The sequence below is a fragment of the Salvelinus namaycush genome, chromosome 37 (assembly GCF_016432855.1).
Source record: "Salvelinus namaycush isolate Seneca chromosome 37, SaNama_1.0, whole genome shotgun sequence".
Taxonomy (NCBI): domain Eukaryota; kingdom Metazoa; phylum Chordata; class Actinopteri; order Salmoniformes; family Salmonidae; genus Salvelinus; species Salvelinus namaycush.
In genome coordinates, this window is record NC_052343.1 from 6,657,579 (window position 1) to 6,684,915 (window position 27,337).

Genomic DNA, 27,337 nt, shown 5'->3' on the forward strand with positions numbered 1-27,337 from the left:
AAGGACCACATTGGATAGGCCAAGGGCAAATGTGACAGTGGGTTTATTAAATTCCAAACTAACTTTTTTCAATTTGCTTGATAAATGGGGAGAAAAAAAAGTCAAACCACAACTGTTTGAAATACTTTCATATATAAAATAACGATCCGCTGTTTTTCCTTCACAAAAACAGCACAACATAGTTTTTTCTTTAAATAAACTGGTAAATATACATACATTAAAAATGGTCAGTTTACTACAGCTGCTCAGTGATAGAATAAAAGCTGTACATCAACAGCTTACAGGTTAAACATAGTTTGTCAAAACATAGTTGATTTCAAATCAAAGGAGCGTAAGCCTAATCAATTTGACTGACTGTGTACCTATACAAAGAGCCATCTATATGAATAGGAACTTATTACATGTATTACAAATACTGAGCTGTACATTAAACTACAATAGTATCTAAAAGAGTTTGTAGCATGTAAGACATGGCAGGAAAACACTTCCATTCAAGAGAGGTCCTGGACTAGGAAATGCTGAAAAAACTCTTGGGTCTTCTTCTTCTCTGCAAGGTCCTGCTTCGTGGGTGACCTCAGTAGCAAGGCAGCAAAAATGGTGGCTGTGAGGGATGACAGGGCACAATGTCAATAACATAATAATTACTAACTGGCACTTGAAGTAAGATTAAATAGTTGCTTTTTTATTTTGTATCATAAATTATTAAATAAAAGGAGAACAATGAAAAAGAAACCAAATCCAGAATCTGACCCAACATTATTACAGCTAATATCATAGCTACAGTTGAAGTCGTAAGTTTACATACACCTTAGCCAAATACATTTAAACTCAGCTTTTCAAAATTCCTGACATTTAATCCAAGTAAAAATTCCCTGTCTTAGGTCAGTTAGGATCACCACTTTATTTTAAGAATGTGAAATGTCAGAATAAGAGAGAGAATGATTTATTTCAGCTTTTATTTCTTTCATCACATTCTCAGTGGGTCAGATGTTTACATACACTCAATTAGTATTTGGTAGCATTGCCTTTAAATTGGGTCATCATTTTGGGTAGCCCACAATAAGTTGGGTGAATTTTGGCCAATTCCTCTTGACAGAGCTGGTGTAACTGAGTCAGGTTTGTAGGCCTTGCTCGCACATGCTTTTTCAGTTCTGCCCACAAATGTTCTATGGGATTGAGGTCAGGGCTTTGTGATAACTACTCCAATACCTTGACTTCGTTGTCCTTAAACCTTTTTGACACAACATTGGAAGTATGCTTGGGGTCATTTGTCCATTTGGAAAACCCATTTGCGACCAGGCTTTAACTTCCGGATTGATGTCTTGAGATGTTGCTTCAATATATCCACATAATTTTCCATCCTCATGATGCCATCTATTTTGTAAAGTGCAACAGACCCTCCTGCAGCAAAGCACCTCCACAACATGATGCTGCCACCCCCGTGCTTCACGGTTGGGATGGTGTTCTTCGGCTTGCAAGCCTCCCCACTTTATCTCCAAATATAACGATGGTCATTATGGCTAAACAGTTCTATTTTTGTTTCATCTGACCAGAGGACATTTCTCCAAAAAGTACAATCTTTGTCCCCATGTGGAGTTGCAAACCGTAGTCTGGCTTTTTTATGGCGGTTTTGGAGCAGTGGCTTCTTCCTTGCAGAGTGGCCTTTCAGGTTATGTAGATATAGGACTCGTTATACTGTGTATATAGATACTTTTGTACCCGTTTCCTCCAGCATCTTCACAAGGTCCTTTGCTGTTGATCTGGGATTGATTTGCACTTTTCGCACCAAAGTACGTTCATCTCTAGGAGACAGAACATGTCTCCTTCCTGAGCGGTATGACAGCTGCGTGGTCCCATGATGTTTATACTTGCGTACTATTGTTTGTACAGATGAACATGGTACCTTCAAGGCGTTTGGAAATTGCTCCCAAGGATGAACCAGACTTGTGGAGGTCTACAATTATTTTTATGAGGTCTTGGCTGATTTCTTTTGATTTTACCATGATGTCAAGCAAAGAGGCACTGATTTTGAAGGTAGGCCTTGAAATACATCCACAGGTACACCTCCAATTGACTCAAATTATGTCAAGTAGCCTATCAGAAGCTTCTAAAGACATTACATAATTTTCTGGAATTTTCCAAGCTGTTTAAAGGCCCAGTCAACTTAGTGTATGTAAACTTCTGACCCACTGGAATTGTGATACAGTGAATTATAAGTGAAATAATCTGTCTGTAAACAATTGTTGGAAAAATTACTTGTGTCATGCACAAAGTAGATGTCCTAACCGACTTGCGAAAACTTTAGTTTGTTAACAGGAAATTTGTGGAGTGGTTGAAAAACGAGTTTTAATGACTCCAACCTAAGTGTCCGAATTCAACTGTATAGCTAGTATTGCATTACTAGGCTATATTTTTAACTAAGTAAATAAATTATAACGGATTGCCCTAAGGTGAAAAAGGAAAAAAAGCATATGCACAGTATCACAGTACAGAAACACTACTATGGCCTTTCTGGTTATTTGGAATATAAAACCCAAACAAGCTTGCATAACCATTTGCATGCAGTGGAATAAATCAGGCATTTTATCACAACAGTCCCTGGTGCTATTGTTTTATTGCGACACATGGAAATTGTTACGGCTTCTGATCTTAAACTTGCACTGCTCGACTTTGTAAACATTGAACCTCTTTGGTACTGGTCAAGAAGACCATGAAGTTTCATTTAACCCTTTCAAAACACATTTCAGGCAATTGTTTGTGTGTTTGAAAAGAATGCAAAATGTGTTACACAATTTTTCCATTTCAGCTTACCTAAAATGTTGACATCCAGGCTATTGTGTGTAGAATGCTTCAACAACTCACGGAGAAAAGCCGTTATGTAGTTAAACACGTTTTTATGGCACTGAGGTAACAAGGATACAACCTGAGGATGAAGAAAAACATCACTCAATAGCAATCAACACCATAGACAAGCTAAAACACCACAACATGAGAGCAAATCACAGACTAATTCCCCACAACTGGGTTGGGTTCATTAGGGCACGCAACAGAAAACGTAAAAAAAAACATGTTAGACTCTCCCTATTTCAGAACGTTTGAAGCCTAATGAACAAGACCTAGTACAGCAGACAATCATTACATACAGAGTATCCTACTATAGGGGCACTGAGAAAAGTAACGTCTACTTTTAAGAGTGAGTTGAATTGGTACTGACCTTTTTACACTGACTGGTGTTGGAGCAGCACTCCAGGCACTGCTGGTACAGGGAGAAGGGGACCACAGGCTCAGGGAGGGCATCGAGGAAGATGAGCAGTGCTTCTGCCACAGAGTGGTTACTGCCAGCTAGGGGTCAACACGGGTCAAGGGGCATCAACCACTTAAAAAAATACAGTGTAGACACTAAGACTTAATGGACACAACCCTGGATAAATTAAGGCACAAAATGGAAAACTTTTGCAAAAGAAAAATAAATGAGCATTTCTTATTGGACATGTCCAGGTAGTCCTTCCCTGTTTCAGGCCATTTTCTTCCGTTTAATGCCTAATGAACACAACCCAGGTGTATATCAGTTGTTAAGGATACGGAGCGAGTCTGGCATGCCAGTGTCAAGGCAATCCCTTATCTCCACAAATTCACTGCGGAGCCCAGGTTGTTGAAATAGTTCCCCCTTGAAATAGAGGCAAAAAGTTAGTTGTACTGTAAACACATAACTTCAAAGCACACAAAAGGTAGCCGGCAAAAGGAGCAGCATTTCAACTGATCGGGGAGTAATAGAACTGTGTTCATGTCAATATTGTAGAGTATTATGCATTTGACTTTAATTAATCAACTAATAAATCTTTTTCTTTTACCCTTAACATTCAAAGCCAGGTTTTACAAAAAAGCAAACTGGGCATCACAGAGACAAAACCGTTCTGTTGAGTCATTCCAGCCTGTTGGTGGATGCCAAAGACAAATAGAATGTTTCCAAACGTTCCTATTTTCACTCCGCTGGTTTGCTGTGGTGAAAAAGTCTGTCCTTGTAAAAATACAAATTAAAGCACACAGCTGGGAGGACGCCAAAAGCTGCCCAACTCAATTTAAATTCTTTGAGGCTGTGCAACTAACTGGGAAAGGGGAGTTAAGTAGGCAAAAGGTACTAGCCAATGTCCGTGAAAACTAGTGTATTGTCAAGAACCGAATGCCTGATTCTGACCCGAGCTGTACTGGTTCTGATTTTTTCTTTTCACATCGTCCCTTCCAGGCAACAACAACAACTATTGTGGAGGCATAGTACAGCTCAGGGCCCGTTTTACCAATATTTTTTATTTACTTATTTAACTATGCAAGCCAGTTAAGAACAAATTCTTATTTACAATGACGGCCTACATGTAAAGCCTACCAGAGTGTAGCCTACAAATAGAACACAATTGACTGTACATGAAATTGATTTCAATATGTTTGAAATATAAAAGGCCTATAGGTCTACTGTAGGCCTATTTATTATTTAATGCAATCAGTTTCCATTTGAAGCATCTTTTGCTTGTTCAATTGTAAAGACATTGGCAACTTTGTATTTGTAGTCAACTTCGTTCCGTTAGAGGTCACAGAGAGACAGATAAACAGCTTGATTCTATGTTTAGAGGAGATTTTCTGTGTATAAAGTGAGGGGCAAAAAAAGCATCCAATGACGCACCTAGCTGTTCTAGGTTTGGTTCAGTAGTGCGTAAATGGTAAAAGATTTCTGTGAGTCCTGACCTGTTTAGGAGCATTACGGTATAGGTGGTCCACCATCTGCCATATCTCTTTAGGGATATCCAGGGGCTTATCGATGATTACGGTTCTGGTCTCATCGCCTGATGACGTCTTTAGAAAGAAGACAAGAAAAATGGACAGTTGAGTGAAATGGGTTTAAATTCTGGACCTAACCTTTCTTTAACAACATATCCTGAGAGGACAATGTGTTGTAGCTATTTATGCTACCTGTATTAATTACTAGCGAGCCATAGATAATAAAATTAAAATATCAAAAAGGGTGAGACATCTTTGGGCTTCTTTATTCTCAGAATCTATCATCTTTTCATCTGGTCAGTTTTAGCATAACACTGACTGATGATCAAACACAAAAGCTTCTGGAGAGGGTTGCTCTAGTGTACATGACAGCCATGCTGTTTTGCAACACTAATGACCCTGTGGATACTCAAACACTAATGACCCTGTGGATATTCTCCCCTGGCAACAGTGTGTTCTGGACCAATGGGTGATTTGATTCCCTGTTTGGAAACAAACTTCAGACACAACATCTCCTATTTGGTTCACACAGTGCAAAAAAACATTACAAACAGTTTCTGTTTTTACACAAGAAGTAGGCTTAGTAAGACAAAAGGGAAATGGGGGGCTATAACGAAAAGCTTACAAACAGAATTTCCTTTTAGCTTCTGTCTTTAGTGCAAATGTGTCTAGTCTCGTTTCAATGAATTTGGGGAATATAGACTGCAGCTAGTTCAACATTCACAATTCCTGGTCATTTTTAGATGACTGTGCATTTACATAGAAAACAAAGTCATACAAAAATTATCAGCAGGACAGAATCCCCCCAGAGCACTTTCACTTTTAATTGTTTTTACTCTGGGCAAGGCCTTTAATATAAAATGGCCCTGAAGAGGGGGACATTTCCAGGCCACAGTCAGGTGTTGTGATTCCTGATTCTCCACCCTTTTCCCAACATGTGCACTTGCATACTCCATATTTCACAATGGTGGAAACTCCCTTCAGCCAATGCTTAGGTTACACCAATCTAATACTTTTAAATCCACGATGGGGAATATACCAGACCACTGCACACTTTTGGAGAAGTGTGAAGAATGGGAAAGCAGCCTTCTGAGTCAGACTGCACCTGGGTCGTATTCACTCAGAACCATGAATGTGTCCAATAAGAAATGCACATTTTTGCTTTCCATTGCAAAATATATACAATAATGAACACACTCCTTGCTGGCTATAATGACCACTCACCAGCTCCCGGATGGTCTCCAGGGGCATTTCCTGGATGGGGTCCCTCAGCTGACACAGGGTCTGGATGGATGAGCCAAAGCAGCTGGGCAGGTAGTTGCCTGACACAGAGAGGAAGTAGTCCTTGCCCCGCTCCAGGTGGAGCACCAGGATGTCCTCGATTTGCTGGCGGCCTGCGTTGAGCTCCGTGGCGGTGGAGCGGTTCACAAACACTTCCAGGTCAATGTCCATGTTGCCGCCTTGGTGAACAGCACGTTGACGGGATCAGGTATATTTCAATGATTTATCAAATGGAGGAACATTTCAGAAAGGCACCAATTCCTGATTACCAATTCCCTGAGACACAGATGAACAGGGTTGTGTTCTTTAGCGATCAAATGAATGAAAACTCTACTGACAAACTGAAGGAGGGACTACTTGGACATGTCCAATAACCCAAAAGATTCCGTTTCAAAATGTTTGAAAATGTTTTTTGTTGCATGACCTAATGAACATGACCCTGCTCTATGTAAATGTGCTTTGTGGAAACCTGTTGACGAGTGGTGTTGACCTACCATAAGCTAAGGTTGTACTGTACACTAAGCATTACTAACTGCACGTGAATGTGTGAAGGAAACCCTATTCATTTACAGCTGCATCACTACATTGACAACTCCAGAACTAAATGAGACAAACTGTTAAAACACAGACTATCAGCAAGACCCAGAGAGGCAACGAGCACTGAGGCACATCCACCACTCCTTCCACCCTAAGCCTTGAGATCTCCATTATTTACAAGTCTCTCGTGTTAGACAGATCTGAAATTGCTTCCCAACCATCAAACACTGAGTTGAGAAAATGCCTCTATCAATTGCAGTCACCGGGAAAACTCAAATCTAATCATTCACTCAGAACACAGAGCTATGATGTGGTCTCTCGCTTCATATGTCATAGAGCTCATGACATTACGTCAAACATAGCGGGGAGGCCAGGTGCTTATATAGATTGATATCCATTCCTGAATGTAAGTCTTAGGCCCTGTTCCAATACTTCAGAAATGCCTTCCGACCTTCCTTGAAGTACTCACTGATCTGAATGAGTTAGGTTGAAGAAAGTAAATGGAGTGGCAACCTTGCTGTCATCAGGCCAAACTCTAGATCTGGGGCTGTATGTATCAGATGTTTTAGAGTAGGAGTGATAATGTAGGATCAGTTTTACATTTGAGATCACAATGAATTGGATTACATGAACGGAGGGGGGCCTGATCCTAGATGAGCACTCCTACTCTGACACACTTGATAAATGTGCTTACCTCAAGAAAACACGGAAGAAAGAATAGGGCCACGGTCCTGCTGTACTCACCCTGAGCGATGAAGCCCTTGGCCGGGTTGGCGGTGAGCCAGGGCTTGCAGTAGGTGGGCTCATCCAGCTTCTGGATGAACTCAAACTGGCACGGGACCTGTCCGTCGTTGTGGAGGGTCAGAGTCTCTGCCTGGTGCTGCCTGAACTTCACGTCTTTGAAGTGGAACTGGGGAGGGAGAGTGATTTGGATTAGGTTTCACAGGTAGGGAGTAGGGGGTGTGAAAATCACAGAAAAACCGTGACGGCCCTGATGGAGAAATTGCGCAATAATTGCAAGTACAAAGCACGAGCTCTCAAACACCGTACGTGGCATTAACAACAGATTGTTGGATGTCTATGAAAACGCGGTCATACATCACTGCAACGAGCAGTGGGACATGATCTACGTACTGACAACATGGAGGAGAGGCACACAACAGAGAACCTAAAATGACATTAATACCATTGTGAGCGGGGGCGAGCGCCGCCGGGTAGGGTTTCCTCTAGTTATCAAAATTGTCAATATCATAAAAATTAATGAAAACTTAATGTAAGGTTAGGCTTAGACTAAGGTTAGCAGTGTGGTTAGGTTTTAAAATCACATTTTAAGAAGATAAATTGTAGAAATAGACGGGCTTTATGACTTTGTGGCTGTGGTAACTAGTGACAAGTATGTAGGAATTCCAGGACCGCGGTAGATTGAACTGCATTGACCCCTAGCGGTCATACACAGAACCACATCTGAATAGTGAATTCAAGTCATTTGAATTATTTTTCTTTGAACATTTAAACAATAAAAAAAGTGCAGTTTAAATGTGAAGAGAAAATGTACATTTGTACATGTAGCACAGACGTTTTCCCTCAATTTTACTCCTGTTCGTAAAGAGCAGAGCTCATATGATAAGCGTTGTTCACAAGGTTCTGCTGCTGTCAATGTCCACTGATAATGTTGTATTGTGTATTATGAAAGACCAGAGCAATATTAACATATTCTTCATCTATAACAATTCAAGTAGAATCACTGAACTCTTGACCACTCACCTCTCGCGTGGACAGAGTTACGGACGGAATGCACTCGTTCTCCATCTTGTCCAGCGAGCGCACAATTTCCTCAAATGTCTTTTTGTAAGACTCTTCGTTCACCAGCTTGATCTGAAGAAACAGCAGAGAAGGGAGGTTAAAACACAGATGAATGGGGGAAACTAGAAGCATATCATTATTTTAACATTTAAAAAAAAATGCCATGCAACAGAATATCTAGAATTACAATCCAAATACTTGTCATGAATGGATAAATGAAATGCTAAAATGCACAATGCTAAATGTTGTCTGATCCCTAAATATATGGCTCTGGGGGAAACTCAGACTGGTCACAAGAATTAAAAATAAAACTCACTTCTAATAGGGAATTCCCATACTTGGTAAAGACAGGACGTCTAGCAGCAAGGCATTGGGAGAGGATGGAGCAAGATGAAACTCTGCCCACCTCCTTGCTTGCTCTGCCCTATAGTGTGACTAAGATTATAAAAGGCCTACCTGAACAATCTTGGATTAGCTATAAGATTCTTTGGTTATGACCCCCAGCGTAAACCAACCAAAACCTCATGGTCTCTAAGAGGTCAAAGGACAAATGGCAGAAACTAATTCTCACCCCTATCTCCAGCAGGGAGCTGACTGGCTTGTGGTCACTGGTCTTCAGGTCCATGTGACTCTGGTAGTGCAGCTGCCGCACATTCTTGCCTCGCCACAAGATCCGGTCGCACCACGCCGGCACACGACACTTTTCACTGAGGGCGTGAAACATGAAACTAAGACATTTCAGAGACGAATTCCACGCAATAAGATATTTAAGAGTTTTGTAACACTTTATTCTGCAGCTATAATGCTTTAAAACGTATTATAAGAATGTATGCGCCTTTGTAATGCATTATAATAAGGCTTATAATATATAATGTCTCCCTATGTATCAATATTCCAACTCAAAACGCCTTAGGCTCATAATGCGACAACAATAAGACATAAGGGGTTCATACATGTTCTTACGATGCATTATAAAACGTCATTATAATGCAATATATCTGCAGGCTTTTAGTAAAGTGTTATTGTTTTCTCCATTGCCTTTATAGATAATACTAGACATTTAGAGAGGAGAAGTTACCTTGTGTCCCATTGGTCGGAGCCGGTGTCGTATTTGTAAGTGGGCAGGAAGCCGATTTCTCCCTCCACAAAGCCCACGAAAACAGCCTTCTCATCGATCTGTCTCTTCAGCTGAGGACCACAGAGCCACAACAAGACAGCGTGACAATTATCACACTCATCAGGGTGTAATGTGACTGGCACTGAACACAGAGATTAGCAGTCTTACTCATTAGGGCATAATGTAGCAAAACGTTTTGCAACAGAAAATTTGTGTTTCTGATTGGACAATTTCAGGTAGTACCTCCCTGTTTCAGATCAGTTTTCTTCCGTTTGGTGGCTTATGAATATGACCCTGGGAATAATGTTGTGGAACTTTCAGATATTACGTAGAACAAACCTCCCTGTCTGACAAGTAGAGTAAGGAATCATGTCAGCTCTATTCATGACATTATCTGCAACATTCTTCAACATTTGCCTACTGAACACACCTCAGAAGTAGACATTTAAATGGCTTGAAGTTAAGCGGCTTGAGATTACCTACCTGGTCATAACTGTGCAGCGTTTCAAAATCCTTCTTGGCGATTAAGTCCTTCACATTGTCGACATCAAGGTCACTTAGCCTGTAGTTGAGATCACCCAGCCATAGGACCACACTGTAAGCAATGAAAATATGATGCATTGAGAATATGGAAAATCATAGAAATATAACTACTCTTCTATATTATATACTTCAATATTGAAAACGGTAGCGGTGGCTTTGCATGTGGTTCTAGAACTCATCCCATTCTACGACTGCATCAAAACACTGCATTAATTTCAAATGTTCATGCAAGCCATTATAAAGTTCTGTGAAATTGGCAAGGTGCACTGGTCTTGTGATCAAAAGGTTTCCATAATACATTCGCTATTTTGTTCCCTTGAGAAAATGGCACCATGCTGGAATAAATACAAAGCATGGTGTACCAGCACAACTACCAAATCCAGGGTCCTGTTCATTAGGCACAAAATAACAAACAAAAGACTGAAAAAAGGCAGGGATTATCTGGACTCGTCCAATAAGAAACACTCTTGTTTTCCTTTGCTAAATATTATCGATGTGTGCACTAATGAACACAACCCAAAACATATCCACTAAGAAATGCTCATTTAAATGTTTTGGTTCCAAAACATGTTTAAAAAAAAAAAATGTCATGCCCTAATGAACACAACCCGGAAAAGTGGAAATACTGCTTTGTACTAAAGACTTGTTCATACTCATGCTTCATGATGGCGAGTGGGGCCAGGGCGGGGTCGTGCTGGCGAAAAAGCAGCCTGCTGCAGATGTCCTTGTAGTCCTGGTTGCGCCTCTCGTACTCCTCGATGTGGGCGGCCAGGTGGGAGTTGACCACACAGATGTCAGAGTTGTGGAAGCGGAAGCGGATGGCCACAGCACCTTTGTTTCCCTGAGAGAGGTGTTTGTAAAACATTTTACATTATGTGCCTTTAAAAAACAAACCATATCCCTGCTGCGTCATGAAAAGTAGCACACACAGTTTCAGAAAAAGCTTTGTTTATCTAGCAGTGGATACGATCACATGCAAATTCAAATTCAGCACGTGCAAGTTATTAACAAACACGGAATCAGATGGTCATTGTCACCAACATTGCAGATGTCAGAGAATTGGATAGCTAGCAAGCCTGTGAGGCAAGGTAAACTATCACAAATAGAGCTAGATAAAGCCAGTAGAATAATCAACTGGTTGAACATGGCTATAGCCATCAGTCTTGTGTGTTTTCATGGTCATCACTCACTGTTAAGTTTGTCAAGGTCCCGACTTTAGCGTTAGCTATCCTGCTACAGAGCTTTTTGGTACCGGGATGTGAGCGCGTCACTCGAACGCGACGTCTGTATACAAAAAAATAGCTCTATGAACAATAGGGAATCTAATGTGCTTTCCTAACATACATTGGTTCCAAGTCTGGTGTATTTGGGGCTACAAATGTGAGAAAAACTGGTTTTCTAAACCCTGGTTAAAGCTGAGTTTGTAGGTAGAAGGGGTTGTAGTGCAATATAACTCCTTATCCAACTGTAAAATAGAAGCTAAATGAAACTAGTGGACGCCATCCAACCTCCTGCTCTAAACTTCCAAGACTGCTAAGCAATTGATTACAGCCCGCTTAGCGGCCAAGGATAAGTACTCCTACTATACCCTCACTGGACACACACACAACCTACCATTCTACCCATGATGCCGGTGCCCACGGTCTCTGCCTCCATCTCAGAGATGTGCTTGGCGTGCTCATTCCTCACATAGAACAGCAGCATGATGCCCACCAGACGAACCAGTTTCACCTGTAGGGATACACAGGGGTCATAGGTCACAGACAGGACAATACACTGGTCAAGCATTGGCGATTAGCCTGATCCTAGATGTGTTTGTGCTGTTTATGAAACACCTATGGTTGTTGACGTAGCGTTAGCGGAAGGGGTAAACAATAGAGATCTGGTCAGGAGGACCGCAGTGAAGTGGCATACAGGACGATGCAATATTGTTCATGTCAACACTGCAGGAGCAAAAGTGAGAAATTGCTAACAGTATGATTGTTCCACATTCAATCCTGTCAAGGATATAAACCTAGGATATAACACAACATTATCATATTAATGTGAAACCAGCCATTTCACAGACTCTTGCCCTATGCTATGTCAATTACGAAGCGACCAAGTGTGCTAAATTCACACCAGTGACAGAGGACTGACAAATTACATGTCATCATACTGGATGGTTGAGTGAGAAAATCTTTACGAGCCTTCAAAGAGGAAGAAGCAGTTTGGCTTGAGTCTGCAATTTATAAAAAGGGGAAATAGGCCTAGATAAAAAGAAGATTGGAAGAGAGAAAAGCTCATGTACAAGCTCTCACCAGGTTAACAAAACCACACTTTACAGTATAAAGGGAAGCAAATAAGTCATTACAACATCATAACACTTTGCTTTGGAAACATCTGTAGTACAGCGACACTCAATTGTACCAACTGTGACCACATGCATCCTTCCTCACTGACTTGAGATAATCACTGACATGCATGTGCTCAGACAAGTAAAAGGAATATTAGCACCCCACTTCTTTTACCAATCCAACCCTCTCACATCGTGATTATTTTATTTTAAGGAAGGAAGGATGTGTTTTTGGCGTATTCAAACAGTGCCTCAGTTATAAAGAACAAACATGCATGTAACCTTCCCCACAGTCCCATTAGGGTGATTTCTCCCCTTCTCTGCTGTCTGTTTCAGCCAATCAGTGTGCTCGAATGGACATTTGGACTCTGGCCCCTCCTACTCTAGCTCAGAGTGGTTATCATCTTCAGCTGATGAGGACGCAAAGTTTGGCCGGGGACCAAGTTTTCAGTGTGTTTTCGAGATGTGTTTGTGCGTGCATCCACAATGAAAATTGGGGCCTTCTACTGTTGTGGATGTTTAATGCATGCTACTGAAACCTTGCTAGTGTTGGTTATCTTGATACATATGTACATTTGTTCTGTCGCAGGCTGGTAGCATTGTTTACTTCATGCATGTCGTCTAATTACAGAACTGCCAGCCACTGTAACTATTGCACGTCTGCAGCTATTATCACAAGAATTAAGTGCATGTTTCAACTACTGCAAGAGAGTGTGTTATATTCAAGCTAAAGTAAGTTGTGGAAGATTCTAGAAAGCCTGGTGCACTCGAGCATGTGCACTTGATTTACAGCCTTGGCCCAGTAATTATTATTTTTTATTTTACTAGGCAAGTCAGTTAAGAACAAATTATATTTACAATGACGGCCTATATCAGACTATGCTGGGCCAATTGTGCACCACCCTATGGGACTCCCAATCATGGCCGGATGTGATACAGCCTGGATTTGAACCAGGGTGTCTGTAGTGATGCCTCAAGCACCGAGATGCAGTGCCTTAGACCGCTGCACCACTCTGGAGCCCCAAATTAAGCAAAGGTGCCTCCTAAAAATCAGATAAGATCTCTAGCTGGTTGGAGAGACTTCGCCATAAATCCTGACTGTCAGCTAGCCTCATCAGTGATTAGCTCCTCTCTCCGCTGATATGCATCTGTAGTAAGGCCTACTGTGTTAGCATAGCATTACACACACATTAGCTATACTATGTACAGACCTGACTATATAGCCGCATTACCAGTTGTTCATTTTCTTTCTTTCATAGAACCACAAGATAATTTATGTGTGAAGAATACAACTTTGGATATGGACACGTGCCTGGTTCTTCCTGGAACGCCTGTAGTGGGTCAGACTAAAGTGGAGTCAGCAATAAGTCACTAGCGGATGAGGGCATCTACAGCTAGACATTTTTACATTGGTATTAGGATACACAACCTTGTGGCAGTAGCAAGACTGGGCATGACAAGTGGCCAGTGGTTAACTGAAGGAGAGGGAGGTTCTTACTAAGGCATACTTGGCGTCTGGATGCAGCCCCTCAGACACAGCCCTCATCCACTCGGTCTCCTTGGGCGTGTCGTTGAAGAAGAAGGCCTCCTTGCTCAGGTCCAGCTCCTGGAACCTGCAACACAAGGTCATGTTCAGTAGGAACGGAACAAAACGGAGGTAATATCAAAAGGTAACCAATTAATAATTATTTTGTTTTTCCGTTGCTAGGCATTTTGCGACAGCGTGCCCTGATAAACATGATCAAGGAGAGCGTGAGTCCACTCTTCTCAACTGACTGTCTCTTCTACGGTTGAAAACCTTGTGTTAAAGTTCCTAATTCGCAGATTAAATAAATGTTTTTTTTTTATCATCTGCAACACCACAAGACTAGTCATGCACACTGGGATGGAGACACGATTCATAGAGGTTTGGCTGAATTGGCTCTGTTGCTGCTGTAGCAGCTACGACTGTCTTCCCACTCAACACAATCTGACTTAACTCACCCTCTTGTAGTGGGGTCTCAGACAGTACAGTCAGTGTCTATGTGGGCTATGGATTTAGAGGGGAATTGATTTGTAATGCCTGGGTGGATGGGACTTACCCCACGCAGTACATGTCAGGGGGAGTGGATGTGGAGCCCAGCCAGGGACGGAGGCCTTCTTTGGGGGTTTGGCCGTTCACATTGTACGTGCCTAGGAAGAAACTGAGAGATAGAGAGGAGTGGTAAGTACAAAGTCAGAGAGTGGGAGCAAAGCCTAACATTGCCTAATATAGGCGTAACTGGTGAACTGTGAGGGTGTCTGGCAGACATGACCTTAGCAAGCCCCTTCAGATGGTGCAATGGGCAGCAAGAACCTTAACACTTCAGAGAGCTATGTGTGTGTCCACCACCAGAGGGCATTGTAGTATAAATCACTTGTCATCATAACACTGTCCATGATCTGTACTTATCGTGGCATCTGTACAAACCTCCTGCATCCTAATAATCTTTTCTTCCTCCTGAAGTGTGTACTTTCCCACTACTGCCCACAAATGTAAAAGCATTGGATTGGTGTAGACATGGGCTAGACGAAGTTTCCATAAACCAGTCACTTACTTTCAAGTTCGTAAAGGGAATTGTACAAGTGGGTGGAGAGATTGGGACAGAACCAAATGCTTGTTATCACCAAGACATTTGTAAAACCCTTTTGCTTAAAACCTGCATTAGAAATGAATTACTATGAGTTTGGATACTAGTAATTCGAGAGCAACCATTTCCGTCAACATTACATGGAAATGGACAATTCTTTATTTCGTCAGTTATAGCTATGAGATGTTCTCACACAACTCTACACTGACATCCTGTTAACCGCAAAATGTGTCAACCCTGTAGCTTGCGTTTTGAATGTCGTTCCTGATAATTGTGATGAGTCATCGATGTTGGTTTGCATAGAAGTTGGATAACTACAAATACAAAAACTGGGTGGTTCGAGCCTTGAATGCGGATTGGCTGACAGTCGTGATATCAGACCATATACCACAGGTATGACAAAATATTTATTTTTACTGATCTAATTACATGGGCAATCAGTTTTTAATAGCAATAAGGCACCTCAGGGGTTTGTGATATATGGCCAATATACCACAGCGTTGCGGGTTGCGTCGTGACTAAGAACAGCCATTAGCCGTGGTATATTGGACATATACCACACCCCCTCCAGCCTTATTGCTTAAACATACCTTTTTTACACTATTGTGCCAACCCGGAGCAAATTGTGGTAGGTGGGATATTTAATTTAACAAGGTCCTTTCCAGCAACTGGATGTGTTACCAGGCCAGCGCAGTACCAGTCGGCTTGGCTTGTGAATAAAGTAATAGAGTAGCGGGCTAGTCACTGGTCCAGCAATGGCGGACACCTAACCGGCCCAGCAACATGAAAAGGATATAAGAATACATGTTACAGTGACTTTGATAGGGACAGAGGCAGGGGGGTTACCTGAAATTCTCCAGGTAGGTGTAGATGTCCTCGTTCTTGAGCAGCTCACAGCGGACGAGGTTGTCGCGCAGGCCAAACTGCGGCATGGCTAGCATTGTAGCTTTGTTGGACGCTGTGTGGCTGGACTGGCGTACCAGGTCATCCCTGCCCTCGCGCTTCAGCTCATCCCAGCCCTCACGCTTCACTTTCCCTTGGCTGCGGGGCCACAAGACGGGACGTTTTTACTTGCAATGATTGTGCTACGTGGAGGTTTCAGCTACCTTAGTAGAATGCACTGATGGTAGGTTGCTCTAGATAAGAACGTCTGCTAAATGACAAAATGTGAATATAAAGATGGTCTGGGTGGGGGGACAGGAGTGTCAGAAATGTAGTTGTACTCCTTTACTACTGTATAACATCTACTACACATCTCCTTTCAGACTAAACCAACTAAAGGTATCACAAGAGTGTGTTTGCACTTGGCACCAAGTTCTTTCCTATGCAGAGCTACAATTAGGCTATCATTATTTCATGTCTAGGATGGTTTGTGTTGTGGGTGTTTTTTTTTTCTTAAGTCATGATGTTCATTAGCCTGGACGGAAGCTAATGTTGTGAGAGACATTATATAGTGATTTTGTAATAGGGTCAAGGGGGGCCTAATGTAGGCTACACATGCAGTATACCTTCCAGCCGGGCTAATGAACAACATGGCTAATGAATAACCGCAACACAAACATTTCAATGTCCTCAATACAGGACAGGGGTTAGAGGACGAGAGGAGAAATGCAATATGGCACACTGGTCCTTATATCCTTCTTCAAGCGCCAACCATTTGCATACCACTGTCAGAGAGAGGAGAGTGGTGTTCAGTACTTACCTCACTGGGCCGGACTCCACTCTGGGGTGCTCCACTCCACTGTTCACCCTCTTGTTTCCTTCTACTGGGGATCTGCTTACTGCGTTCAATGAGTTCCCTGTTGAGTGAGTGAGAGAAAGACAAAGCAAGAAAGAGAGCGTGGGAGGGAGTTGAAAGAGCAGGAAATAAAAAAAGAGAAAAGACAACAAAAGAGAGTGAGCGAGCGAGCAAGAGAAAGGAAGAGAGACACAGGAGTTGTAAACCAAGTCATTCTAAATCAGGAAAATACATTGCCATGTGCCAACACTAATCCTATAAAGGCCCCTGGAGCTAGCAATGCAAATGCTTCGCCGGTGAAGAATCAATCAGCTCATGCCTGAAATAGACCCCACACAGGTCAATAGTGGAGTTGATTTGGTCCTTGCCTACTCGGATGTATGGAAAATGGACTGAGGCTGTCTTCAAAAGCATTGCATTACATATAGCATTTTATTATATTCTATAGTGAAAAATATACACAAATATAAAAACGCAACATGTAAAGTGTTTATCCCATGTTTCATGAGCTGAAATAAAAGATCCCAGAAATGTTCCATACGCACAAAAAGCTTATTTTCTCGCAAATGTTGTGTACAAACTTGTTTACATCCCTGTTAGTGAGGATTTCTCCTTTGCCAAGATAATCCATCCACCTGACAGGTTTGACACATCAAGAAGCTGATTAAACAGCATGATCATTACACAGGTGCACCTAATGCTGGGGACATTAAAAGACCACTTTAAAATGTACAGTTGTCACAACACCATGCCACAGATGTCTCAAGTTGAAGGAACGTGCAATTGGCATGCTCACTGCAGGAATGTCCACCAGAGCATTGATTGTTAATTTCTCTACCATAAGCCGCCTCCAAATGTTGTTTACGAGTATTTGGAAGTACATCCAACCGGCCTTACAACCACGTGTAACCACACCAGCTCAGGACCTCCACATCCGGCTTCTTCACCTGCGGGATCTTCTGAGACCAGCCACCCAGACAGCTGATGAAACTGTAGGTTTGCACAACAAAATGATTTCTGCACAAACTGTCAGAAACCGTCTCAGTGAAGCTCATCTGCATGCTCGTCATCCTCACCGGGCTCTTGACCTGACTGCAGTTTGAGGTCGTAGCCGACTTCAGTGGGCAAATGCTCAGCTTCGATGGCCACTGGTACGCTGGAGAAGTGTGCACTATAAGGATGAATCGCGGTTTCAACTGTACAGGGCAGATGGCAGACAGATGGTATGGTGTTGTGTGGGTGAGCGGTTTGCTGATGTCAACGTTGTGAACAGAGTGAGATGGTATGGTGTTGTGTGGGTGAGCGGTTTGCTGATGTCAACGTTGTGAACAGAGTGCCCCATGGTGGCGGTGGGGTTATGGTATGGGGAGGCATAAGCTACGAAAAACAAACTGCGTTTTGTCAATGGCAATTTAAATGCACAGAAATACCATGAAGAGATTCTGAGGCCCATTGTCGAGCCATTCATCCGCCACCATCACCTCATGTTTCAGCATGATAATGCACGGGCCCCATGTCGCAAGGATCTGTACACAATTCCTGGAAGCTGAAAATGTCCCAGCTCTTCCATGGCCTGTATACTCAGACATGTCCCCCATTGAGCATGTGGAACACTCTGTACCGACAGTGTGTTCCAGTTCCCGCCAACTTCGCACAGCCATTGAAGAGGAGTGGGAGAACATTCCACAGGCCACATTCAACTCTATGCAAAGGAGATGATGCACTGCATGAGGCAAATGTTTGTCACACCAGACACTGACTGTTTTTTAAAAGATATATGTGGCCAACAAATGCATATCTGTATTCCAAGGCATGTGAAATCCATAGATTAGGGCCTAATTCATTTATTCCAATTGACTGATTTCCTTACATGAACTATAACTCTGTAAAATCTTCAAAATTGTTGCATTTGCGCTTATATTTTTGTTCAGGCATAACCTTTATTTATCCAGGTTAATCTCACTGACATCAAATCTCTATTGCAAGATACCCTAGACAAGACATTGCATTTTAAGTTGTTTAAATCAATGGAAGAGTCAAAGCCTGAGTCTAACACAATTTGGCCACTGTCTGCTACTGCTTGGCAGAAGAAACTCTACGAACATGGCAAGTGTATTAGAGAGGAAATTGCTTTAGAGGGAGTATCGTTTTTTTTGTTTAACCACCAACCGTCTTATATAGCTGTATCTGATTGCGAGTTCATTGTTTATTGCATTCTGTTTTCGGGAATCAACTAAATACAAGCTGCTGTGCAAGAAAATAGCCAACATGTTTTCATGCACCAGTACTAGGCCTACAAGCTTTTGAGATTTCTTACACAGTATGAGGACAAGATAGCAAAAACAGATCTGGTACCAGGGGTGTATTCACTAGGAACCAAACAGGAATGAAAATGGGGAGACCTAACTGAATTTATCCAATAGAAACTCTTGTTTATTGCTAAATGTTTTCCATTTGCTACGGTTTGGACTAATGATTACACCCAAGGCTAAGCACAAGATGTATTGAGTTCAGGAACCAATAGCTTCCTGCAATAGGATAGGACTTGGGCCAACCTCTCTTTAGAAAAACAGTTGGAAGTTAACATAGGCTAATACAACGTAAACATAGGCTCATCCTTTAGCAAAGCCTAATTCGAATCACATCACACACGTTCTTACCATCTCGGGGTAATTCCTTGCATACTATACACTCTCACAAGACCGTCAAGGTAAATGTTAGCTTTATCTATTGTTTATGGAAAGTGATTGCAAAACAATACCAGAGGAAGAACTCAAAGTTCTGTAGTGCAATGAAAATCGCTTATAAATCAGAGACTACAGCTACCTGAAAAAAAAGTCTAATAGCTCACCAAAGATACAATTCCTGATAAAGACTGCAGAAATATTGGAATATATTGTTTTAACGGCTAGCCAAGCGTGAGAGGGTGAAGTATAGGCTATTGAATGCTGTCTTTAGGCATACTGGTGTCCAAAACAGGGGTATTAGAGAACCAGTATGCTATTTTGAGTAAACAAAATGGCAGTATCAATTACAGTGTGGTGGGGCTGCGGCACAAATTTCCATTTGTAGTGTGTGCGAGCATGCTATTGGAACACAGGAAATGGAAACAAACTACGCCCTGTGAGATCAGATGGAAACTCCCAGAGAGCTGTGAGAGACCAATGTGGAGGAGTAAGCCCCAACACACAAGATCCCTAGTTCCCAACTCCCTAGACAGCTTCCCAGTCCCCAAGCCAGGCTCATGTTGAAAGTCAACATCTAGACCTAGGACTACATCGGATCTCAGCTATTTCCAAAGGATGACTTACTGCATTTCACCTGAGTCCTAAATAATACACCACAAGATCCCAACTCCCAAGGGAGCTTCCCAGTCCCTGACCTAACCTAATATTGAAAGTAAACATCTAGGCCTACATTGGCTTTCATTTGGCCTATTTAAGAAGAACGATTCACTGCATTTTACCCTCCTCCTGTCCACAGAGAAGGGAAGATGAGCAAGCCTATAAAGTGTCATATTAGCAGGATTTATGGTAATCCGCTGCATGTTTTATATTCCTCTGTGGTCATTGTAAGGCTCTTTAAACCTGTTAAATGCTACACCAACAAACAATCTACTGTAATGGCAAAATTACAGTGCATGATCAAACCCTATGAGAATTGAATGGATAGCTTTCAGACTTCTGCATACATATACCAAGCATGAATTTTGATACAAAAAATGTCAGTGGAGAGACCAATCCAACGGTTGGAACTATTGATAGCACGCCTCCACTATTCATTCTATACAGCAAGCTCCACTTTCACCCTTCAGTCTTGCGATCATCACTAATTGCAGTCTAAAAATAGAAAAGTGTGAGTCAACCACTCAGCTGTAGCATACTACAGTGTGGGTGCACAAAAGTCGGTGCTCATCACAAAGTTCAGCATTGCATATAATAACCCTTTGTACCTAGGAATAATAAAATGGGCAGAGACATATAATGTTCTTATCTGCAGTCTACTAGTATGGACACTTTCCAAGATACAAAAATAAAGAGAACCCAAGACAATCACAAACTACAGTGTCCATCCATTTCCAATGGAAAATGCCAAGTGGCTACTAATTGCCCGTCTAACTTTACACGTTCAGTTGACAGATACTGAGATAGTCAAGACAGTGAAAATCCCAACGCTGCTGGACGTCAGGTTTGCATGGTGCATTACCAAACCCAAATCAGGACACAATGACAGATGAACTGTCGCAAACCTACAGCATATGGCCTAGTTTATCTAGCTTGCAAATATAGATGGCGAACCTTTACAAACCATAATATTGACATGCTAATTACCTAGCTAGCGCGCTCGTTCCAAACCACAACTCTGCTCAAAACATGCACATAAAGAAAGCCACTTAGCTAGCTAGAGTATATAGTTACTTCAACTAATACGCTGGCTAGCGACATATCATTTTGTCAACGTTTTAACTTGAACCAAGGAAGGACAAGTACTGTTAATCTGTGCATATTTAGCTGGAAGCAGAAAGTAGAGCTAACGTTAGCAACAAAAGCTAACAGACGTTAGCTTCTTAGCTAAGCTAGCTAACATGAAAAATGCACTGCTGCATAAAAAAAGTTACTTGCGTTTCAGACTGCGGTAGCAAATATACCATCTAAATACAACAGTAAATAATAAACATGTCCCCATACCAGTGTCTTTAATCACGCTAGACATCTCCAAGTAGGGCTTCCACGCATTATGTGCAGTGCAATGTCCAAGGACCTGTTCGTGCAAGGAATGTTGAGAATACATTTTTTTCACGCGCACTCGCGCAAGTGAAGACGTGCCACAGACCAAACTAATCAACCATGAAAACATTGGACGGTCTCTGGTAAGAGGCAAATGAAAAAAAGCTTTAGTACAAAAGTTTACACAACTATAAAGCGTTTATTTCGGCCAAATACAGTCTTACAATTATTTCCATGTCAACCAATTTTTAAACTAATGTGAAATGATATGCATTCAACATGCATAAAAAAAATAGCATATGGTTAGGCCTTGCATGAAATAATGAAAATTATGTTTCAGTGGCAGGAGAAAATCTAACGATACAACAACAACAACAACAACAACAAAATCAGCATTGCAAATAGCATGTAGATGTACAGGTTTGGGCACTTGGCTTATCAATGGGAGTGTCAGAGCAAATAACTTCCTTTGACATTGGCTGACACTGACAGGCACAGTGCGAAAGCTTTCTCACAGTGTGAAGATAGATTCATTGTGAAATAATTTTTCTAGACTTAAAGCCAACATGGAAGATAATGTTGTCACTCTCCCCAAAGTTTAACAAGACCAACTAACATCAACAAGAGACATGTCACACAACCATAAGAAATGACATAGCTCTGTGATGTCACTTTGGAGGGCGCCTCCTAGGCTTTGGATCAGATACAGTTATCATGATCCAAGAATCATGGTTAATTATCAATCGTGTGCTTTCTTAGTGTAGGCCTGTAATTTCATTCAGCTGTCAGCAACACAAATTTGCTAGATATTACCACACAAAGGGCTCTGTGTGATAAGGTTAGAAGTTCAGGGACGGTACTGACTGAGAGGGACACAAAGAGGGCTGTTGGCTTACCTGTTTTCTTATGCTGGCTGATCTTGGTGTGTGTCGTTCCCAAGGGTGCAAGGGTCTGTTTGACGCCACCTTGGCCTTTGGAGGCTTTGCGGTACTTGTGGAGCCACTCAAACTTCGGTGCTTCCTTGGGAGACTTGCAAACATCTGAAGGAGGAAAAAGGGAAGCATGAAAAAGGCACTTACACTAATCCCAAAATATGCCATTTCAATTGTAGGCTATAAACATACTTTGCTATTCAAATGGTTTATATTTGTTGCTCCAATGCTCCATAGAAGTGGAGAAGCTGGAGGCGCATTAATGATAAGGAAACAATTCCAAGAGATCCTCAGCAGCGATTCACAGAACACACAATGAGGATAATTATCAATAATACAGTAAACTGAAAATGACCCACAGCATTTGTTTCATTCAAATAGGTACTCAAAAGTAGAAAGTGATTCAGGGGCAGGTTACTTCACATTCTCACGAGCTGGTTGCCTTACAATTGTTTGTTGACTAAAAACTTTTGTTACTGTGTGGTTGAAAAAGGTATTCAGTTATGTTCCCGCTTTCATGTGGTTCACACACACAAACACACAGACACTTCCTCTTACACGTACATTTGAGCTACCTTGAGAATATTACCGCACCAAAATCACTCACTCTGCTATTTTACTTTCAATAAGACAACACACTTGTACAAAGATGTCACTTTTCTGCTTACCTTGCGAGTTTCTCACATTCTTCCTGTTCACAATAATAGCTGCCAGGTTACCAAAACTTTCCATCACTATTTCCTCTCACAGAATAAAAGTGAGTGTGGCCCTTTTTAAAAAAGAACTTTAGTCCTCCATCTTAAATTTAAGAGCTCCATTTGGTAAAGTAGTGAGCTAATGCCAAAAATGACACATACATAGCAAAGTAGACTGTCTCTCAACAAATCCAGTGGCTCATCCCATTGAGATGAACAGGAAAAAAACATGTAAAAGCCGAAAGCAAATATATAAGTCAAATGGAAGGAAATATTATATAGCAACAGACATATACTACCCAGGAAGAGCACACAGCACTAAAACTCTGAGCCTCCCCAGTCTCTTTTCCTTCTTTCACTTGCTCTCTTTCTCTGATGCCATCTCTCTCTCTCTCTCTCTCTCAACTATGCATCACATTTGGCTGTTGTCTTATAGGTGAAGTGACAACTGGTTCCCCTCTTTTTAGAGTTTTGTGTAACTTGTGGTGTGTCTTTCCCCATCTATTACATCACTTGTGCTTTTATCAACTTGAATTAAGGCTATTGTTGTCAAGTGAAAATTTTCTGAACCATCTGCCATTTTTCTGAGTAGCAACAAGTACATACAGAACACAATATACTTATGGTAAAAAAATATGTGATTGTCAGGGTTGGGTATGTTCCTTTCTAAATGTAATCGGTTACAGTAACTAGTTACCTGTCCAAAATTGTAATCAGTAACATAACTTTTGGATTACCCAAACTCAGTAACGTAATCTGATTACATTACATTACTTTTAGATTACTTTCCCCTTAAGAGGCATTAGAAGAAGACAAAAATGTTTGTTACCAATTGAACGACATCTATTGCAGGATAAATCAATGTTAAAGTTTACATAGCTGGCCATCTATGGATTTTACTTTATGGGTTGGTTAATTAGGCTTCTTCTAACCCATTGCTTTCTACTACATATAATAATACGATTAAATTATATCTTTACATTAAAGACCAAAGTTTTTTAGAATTCCAGTGATTCCAATAAATGTTATACCCCTTGATCTTCAAGAATAGGACTTGGAAATATGGAAGTATAGATTAGCCAAATTATTTTTCTGTTGTTTATGATTTTGTTGTCATGGAGGACTGATTGGGCTCACTGAGTCAAATGCCATATGCTACATTTGCTATAGGCCTATTGTTTACCTGGATATTATTTTTATATTTAACCAGGCAAGTCAGTTAAGAACAATTCTTATTTACAATGATGGCCTACCCCGGGAAAACCCAGACGACACTGGGCCAGTTGTGCACCGCCCTATGGGACTCCCAATCACGGCCGGATGTGATGCAGCCTGGATTCGAACCAGGGACTGCAATGACACCTCTTGCACTGAGACGCCGTGCAACGCGGGAGCCCTACTAGTAGTTCATGACATGAAATTAACTTACTGGCAAAAAAAAGAAGTGTTTTATGTGATACGGTATCTACCAAATGACTAAAATTGAGATTAAAATTCTAATCCATTATTTTAGGGCAGTTCACTTGCAACTGCACTGAAATTATCATATATTAAATGGCATATATTAAATGATATGTCATACAGAAATGAGCACACATCTCAAATTACTGGCCAGATTTGATTATTGCAACATCAACAAGTAAACCAGGGTCGTGTTCACTAGGCCCCCACCGGAAGAAAACAGACTTAAACAGGGAGGAACTACCTGTGCTTGTCCAATAAGCAGATTTGATTTTTTTTCAATTCACAACATTTTGTAATGGTGTGCATGACCCTTTACTTGGTTATGTCCCAATTATTTATCCTTCCTTCTAAAGTGTGCACTTGTTCACTTCCCCTCACTGATTTGAAAGGAAATTACTGGTTTAAGAAATATGTTGGAAACCCCCTCTTGCCCATGCCTCCACTGATCCAATGCTTATAGATTTGTGGTAAGTAGTGACCAGGTGTATACTTCAGGAGAAATCATTTGGATGCAACGCTCGTGATACATTTATGGAGAAGTAAGTCATGTCTTACCACTCCAGGCTCTGTTGACCTCACTGAGGAAAAGGCGAGAGTGGGAGCCAAAGGGAAGCCTCACCTCCAGCTCCCCATCTTGGAAGTTCAGCCTCACTCTAGTGTCTGCACCTATATAAATATCATGTAATATACATTTAATAACTTGGCCCTACGAACATACCAGGGGCAAATTGACCCAGGGAAAAAAAGAAAACTCACCCACAAAAGAAAGTTCATCTGCCGAGGACACTGAGGAAAGAATAACATGTTATTACAATGCATTATGAGGCCCATGCCTTCACCTCCATTGTGCATATTATAATAATCAAGTTAAAACCAATGCATTAACTTTTGCATACTTTCCACAACCGCAAAGTCATTAGAGATGGGGAAAATTTCCTCCAATGTGACATCTTCACCAGTTATCGCCATTCTTCTATGGGTAAAAACAAACAGCCTATAGGAAACAAAGGTGGAACATTACTATGGGCAGGTGTAATGCATTTTTCAGAGCATTTATATTTCATAAGTCTGGTGGAATAGCATAAATTTCAACTTACGCATGTTCCTTGGTGCGCTCCACCAAACCCAATAGTCTGCTTTCAGTGACATTGTCCACAAAGACAAGACATTGAACAGCATGTTTACAACAATCTGGTTAAGGGAATTGCATAGATTTTTGCACAATGTCACATTTGAAAATAGGCCTACACAAGTGTTGATATCAAAATGAAAAGTGTTTTTTTTTATATTGGGAAAAACATTATGCAGCAATTACCTTCAAAGAGCAGAGGCCTAGTCATTGCTATAAAACAAATCTAATGTCTGGAAAGTATGAAGGTCTAGAGTAGGCTACAGTTAAGGATTCGGCCCATGTGACAAATACAATTGAATTTGATTAGCTTGTATAAGATTGCCACCCAGTGGAGGACCTATCATATTGTACACAAAAAGCTCAAACTTTTCTGTTTCCATCTACTTAGCCCGGGACCTGTGTCTCATTGGCCATGGCTCCAGCGGTCCTGCTCTCACTTGGGGCCAAAGCCAGGCCACTGGTACTTTTCAGTTGTCATTTACATAACAATGGCTAACTGTGAACTTTAACACCTTCTTATGCAGAGGTTGTTGATTCTGCTCTTCACAAATCCCCAGTCAGCCCTAGCTATTGAAACACAATGTCCATAGTGTAACATAAGGGCGTATACTAGTGTAACACTTGTGTTACAATCGAAAAGCAGCACCAATGTCCTAATTAAGCAATTTGCAATTCTTCTTCTTTACACTCAAAGCCTATTAAATCCAAACAATTGTACTATTGAATGAAATATACAAAATTTCACCCCATTCAGATACACACACGTATAGCCTATTAGGCCTTGACAAACAAACTCCACGGCCTCGCCTTGGGTGAACTGCCGGTAGGCTACGTCGGAATGAAACATTGTCTTCTTCTTCCAAAGGAAGTCAAACATCAGCCTTTAGATAACGCACTCATAACATCGGAGTGATACAAAAAACATTCAGTGCGCACTATAAAGGATACTATGACGCAATTTTCGCCTTGTGGCAAAATCTCTTGAATTGCGAAGGATTGATCCATTACTTAAATCCGTTACTTTCGTGCAAACTCTCTCCCACAAAATACAGATTGAAGCGAGAATAGACACAGACCAATCGTTTCTCTTACAAAGTTGGGCTAGACCACCTTCTTATCGAGAACACAAAACAACAAATCCGAACACATTTTTGCTTTCACAGTGCGTAAAAGTGTATTGCCGTGTTCCGACATGATTCCGTATTCTTCTAGATGTCCTTATTCCCTTTTCCAAGATGTTTGTGGACCTGCCACGCAGAGATTTCAGCAGCTAAAACTGACGTCATGTTTTGGCTGTCGTTTGAGGAAATATTAATCGGATTACTCACTGTTTAATCTGACAGATGCAGGTGTAATACTAAATTGTAGATGTGCTATCTACTTCACACACACCGGGGTTGGATAGGTTACTTTCTAAATGTAGTCTATTAAGTTACCTACTAGATACTTGTCCAAAATTGCAATCAGTAATATCATTTTTGTATTACCCAAATTCACTAATGTAATTTTATTACTTTCAGTTACTGTTGGATTACTTTCATTTAAGAGGCATTAGAAGAAGACAAAAAGGGTGGTCATTTGGTGTGTTATCATAGTAGTGGTCTCTGACTTGTGGTCAGATTGGCTAAAGTGGAACAAACTCAAACTTGCACCT

General features: G+C 41.2%; 1 protein-coding gene across 2 annotated transcripts; it reads right to left on the reverse strand.

Annotated features, from left to right (window-relative positions):
• Positions 1–25: 25 nt before the first annotated feature.
• On the reverse strand, positions 26–25,722 carry LOC120031692 (type II inositol 1,4,5-trisphosphate 5-phosphatase-like). Of its 2 annotated transcripts, XM_038977484.1 has the most exons (22): positions 25,649–25,722; positions 25,448–25,545; positions 25,308–25,337; positions 25,107–25,217; positions 22,357–22,500; positions 16,698–16,794; positions 15,842–16,036; positions 14,468–14,569; positions 13,885–13,999; positions 11,666–11,782; positions 10,705–10,892; positions 9,992–10,103; positions 9,470–9,579; positions 8,963–9,098; positions 8,353–8,463; positions 7,333–7,498; positions 5,995–6,230; positions 4,738–4,845; positions 3,583–3,667; positions 3,215–3,342; positions 2,812–2,923; positions 26–601 (listed from the first exon to the last, which is right to left on the reverse strand). In XM_038977484.1, the coding sequence occupies exons 2-22, from the start codon at positions 25,518–25,520 to the stop codon at positions 492–494; spliced, it is 2,586 nt and encodes an 861-aa protein (XP_038833412.1). In that variant the 5' UTR covers positions 25,521–25,545; positions 25,649–25,722; the 3' UTR covers positions 26–491. The 2 variants fall into 2 exon arrangements, with proteins under 2 accessions (XP_038833412.1, XP_038833414.1); XM_038977486.1 differs by lacking the exons at positions 22,357–22,500; positions 25,107–25,217; positions 25,308–25,337; positions 25,448–25,545; positions 25,649–25,722 and adding an exon at positions 21,422–21,524.
• Positions 25,723–27,337: the final 1,615 nt, after the last annotated feature.

Coding starts and splice junctions, on each gene's coding strand:
- LOC120031692 (XM_038977484.1), bottom strand. CDS start 25,520: ATGGCGATAACTGGTGAAGATGTCACATTGGAGGAAATTTTCCCCATC. Junction 25,218..25,307: donor AGATGAACTTTCTTTTGTGG/GTGAGTTTTCTT, acceptor ATATTTATATAG/GTGCAGACACTAGAGTGAGG. Junction 10,104..10,704: donor CTCGCCATCATGAAGCATGA/GTATGAACAAGT, acceptor CATTGCTTACAG/TGTGGTCCTATGGCTGGGTG.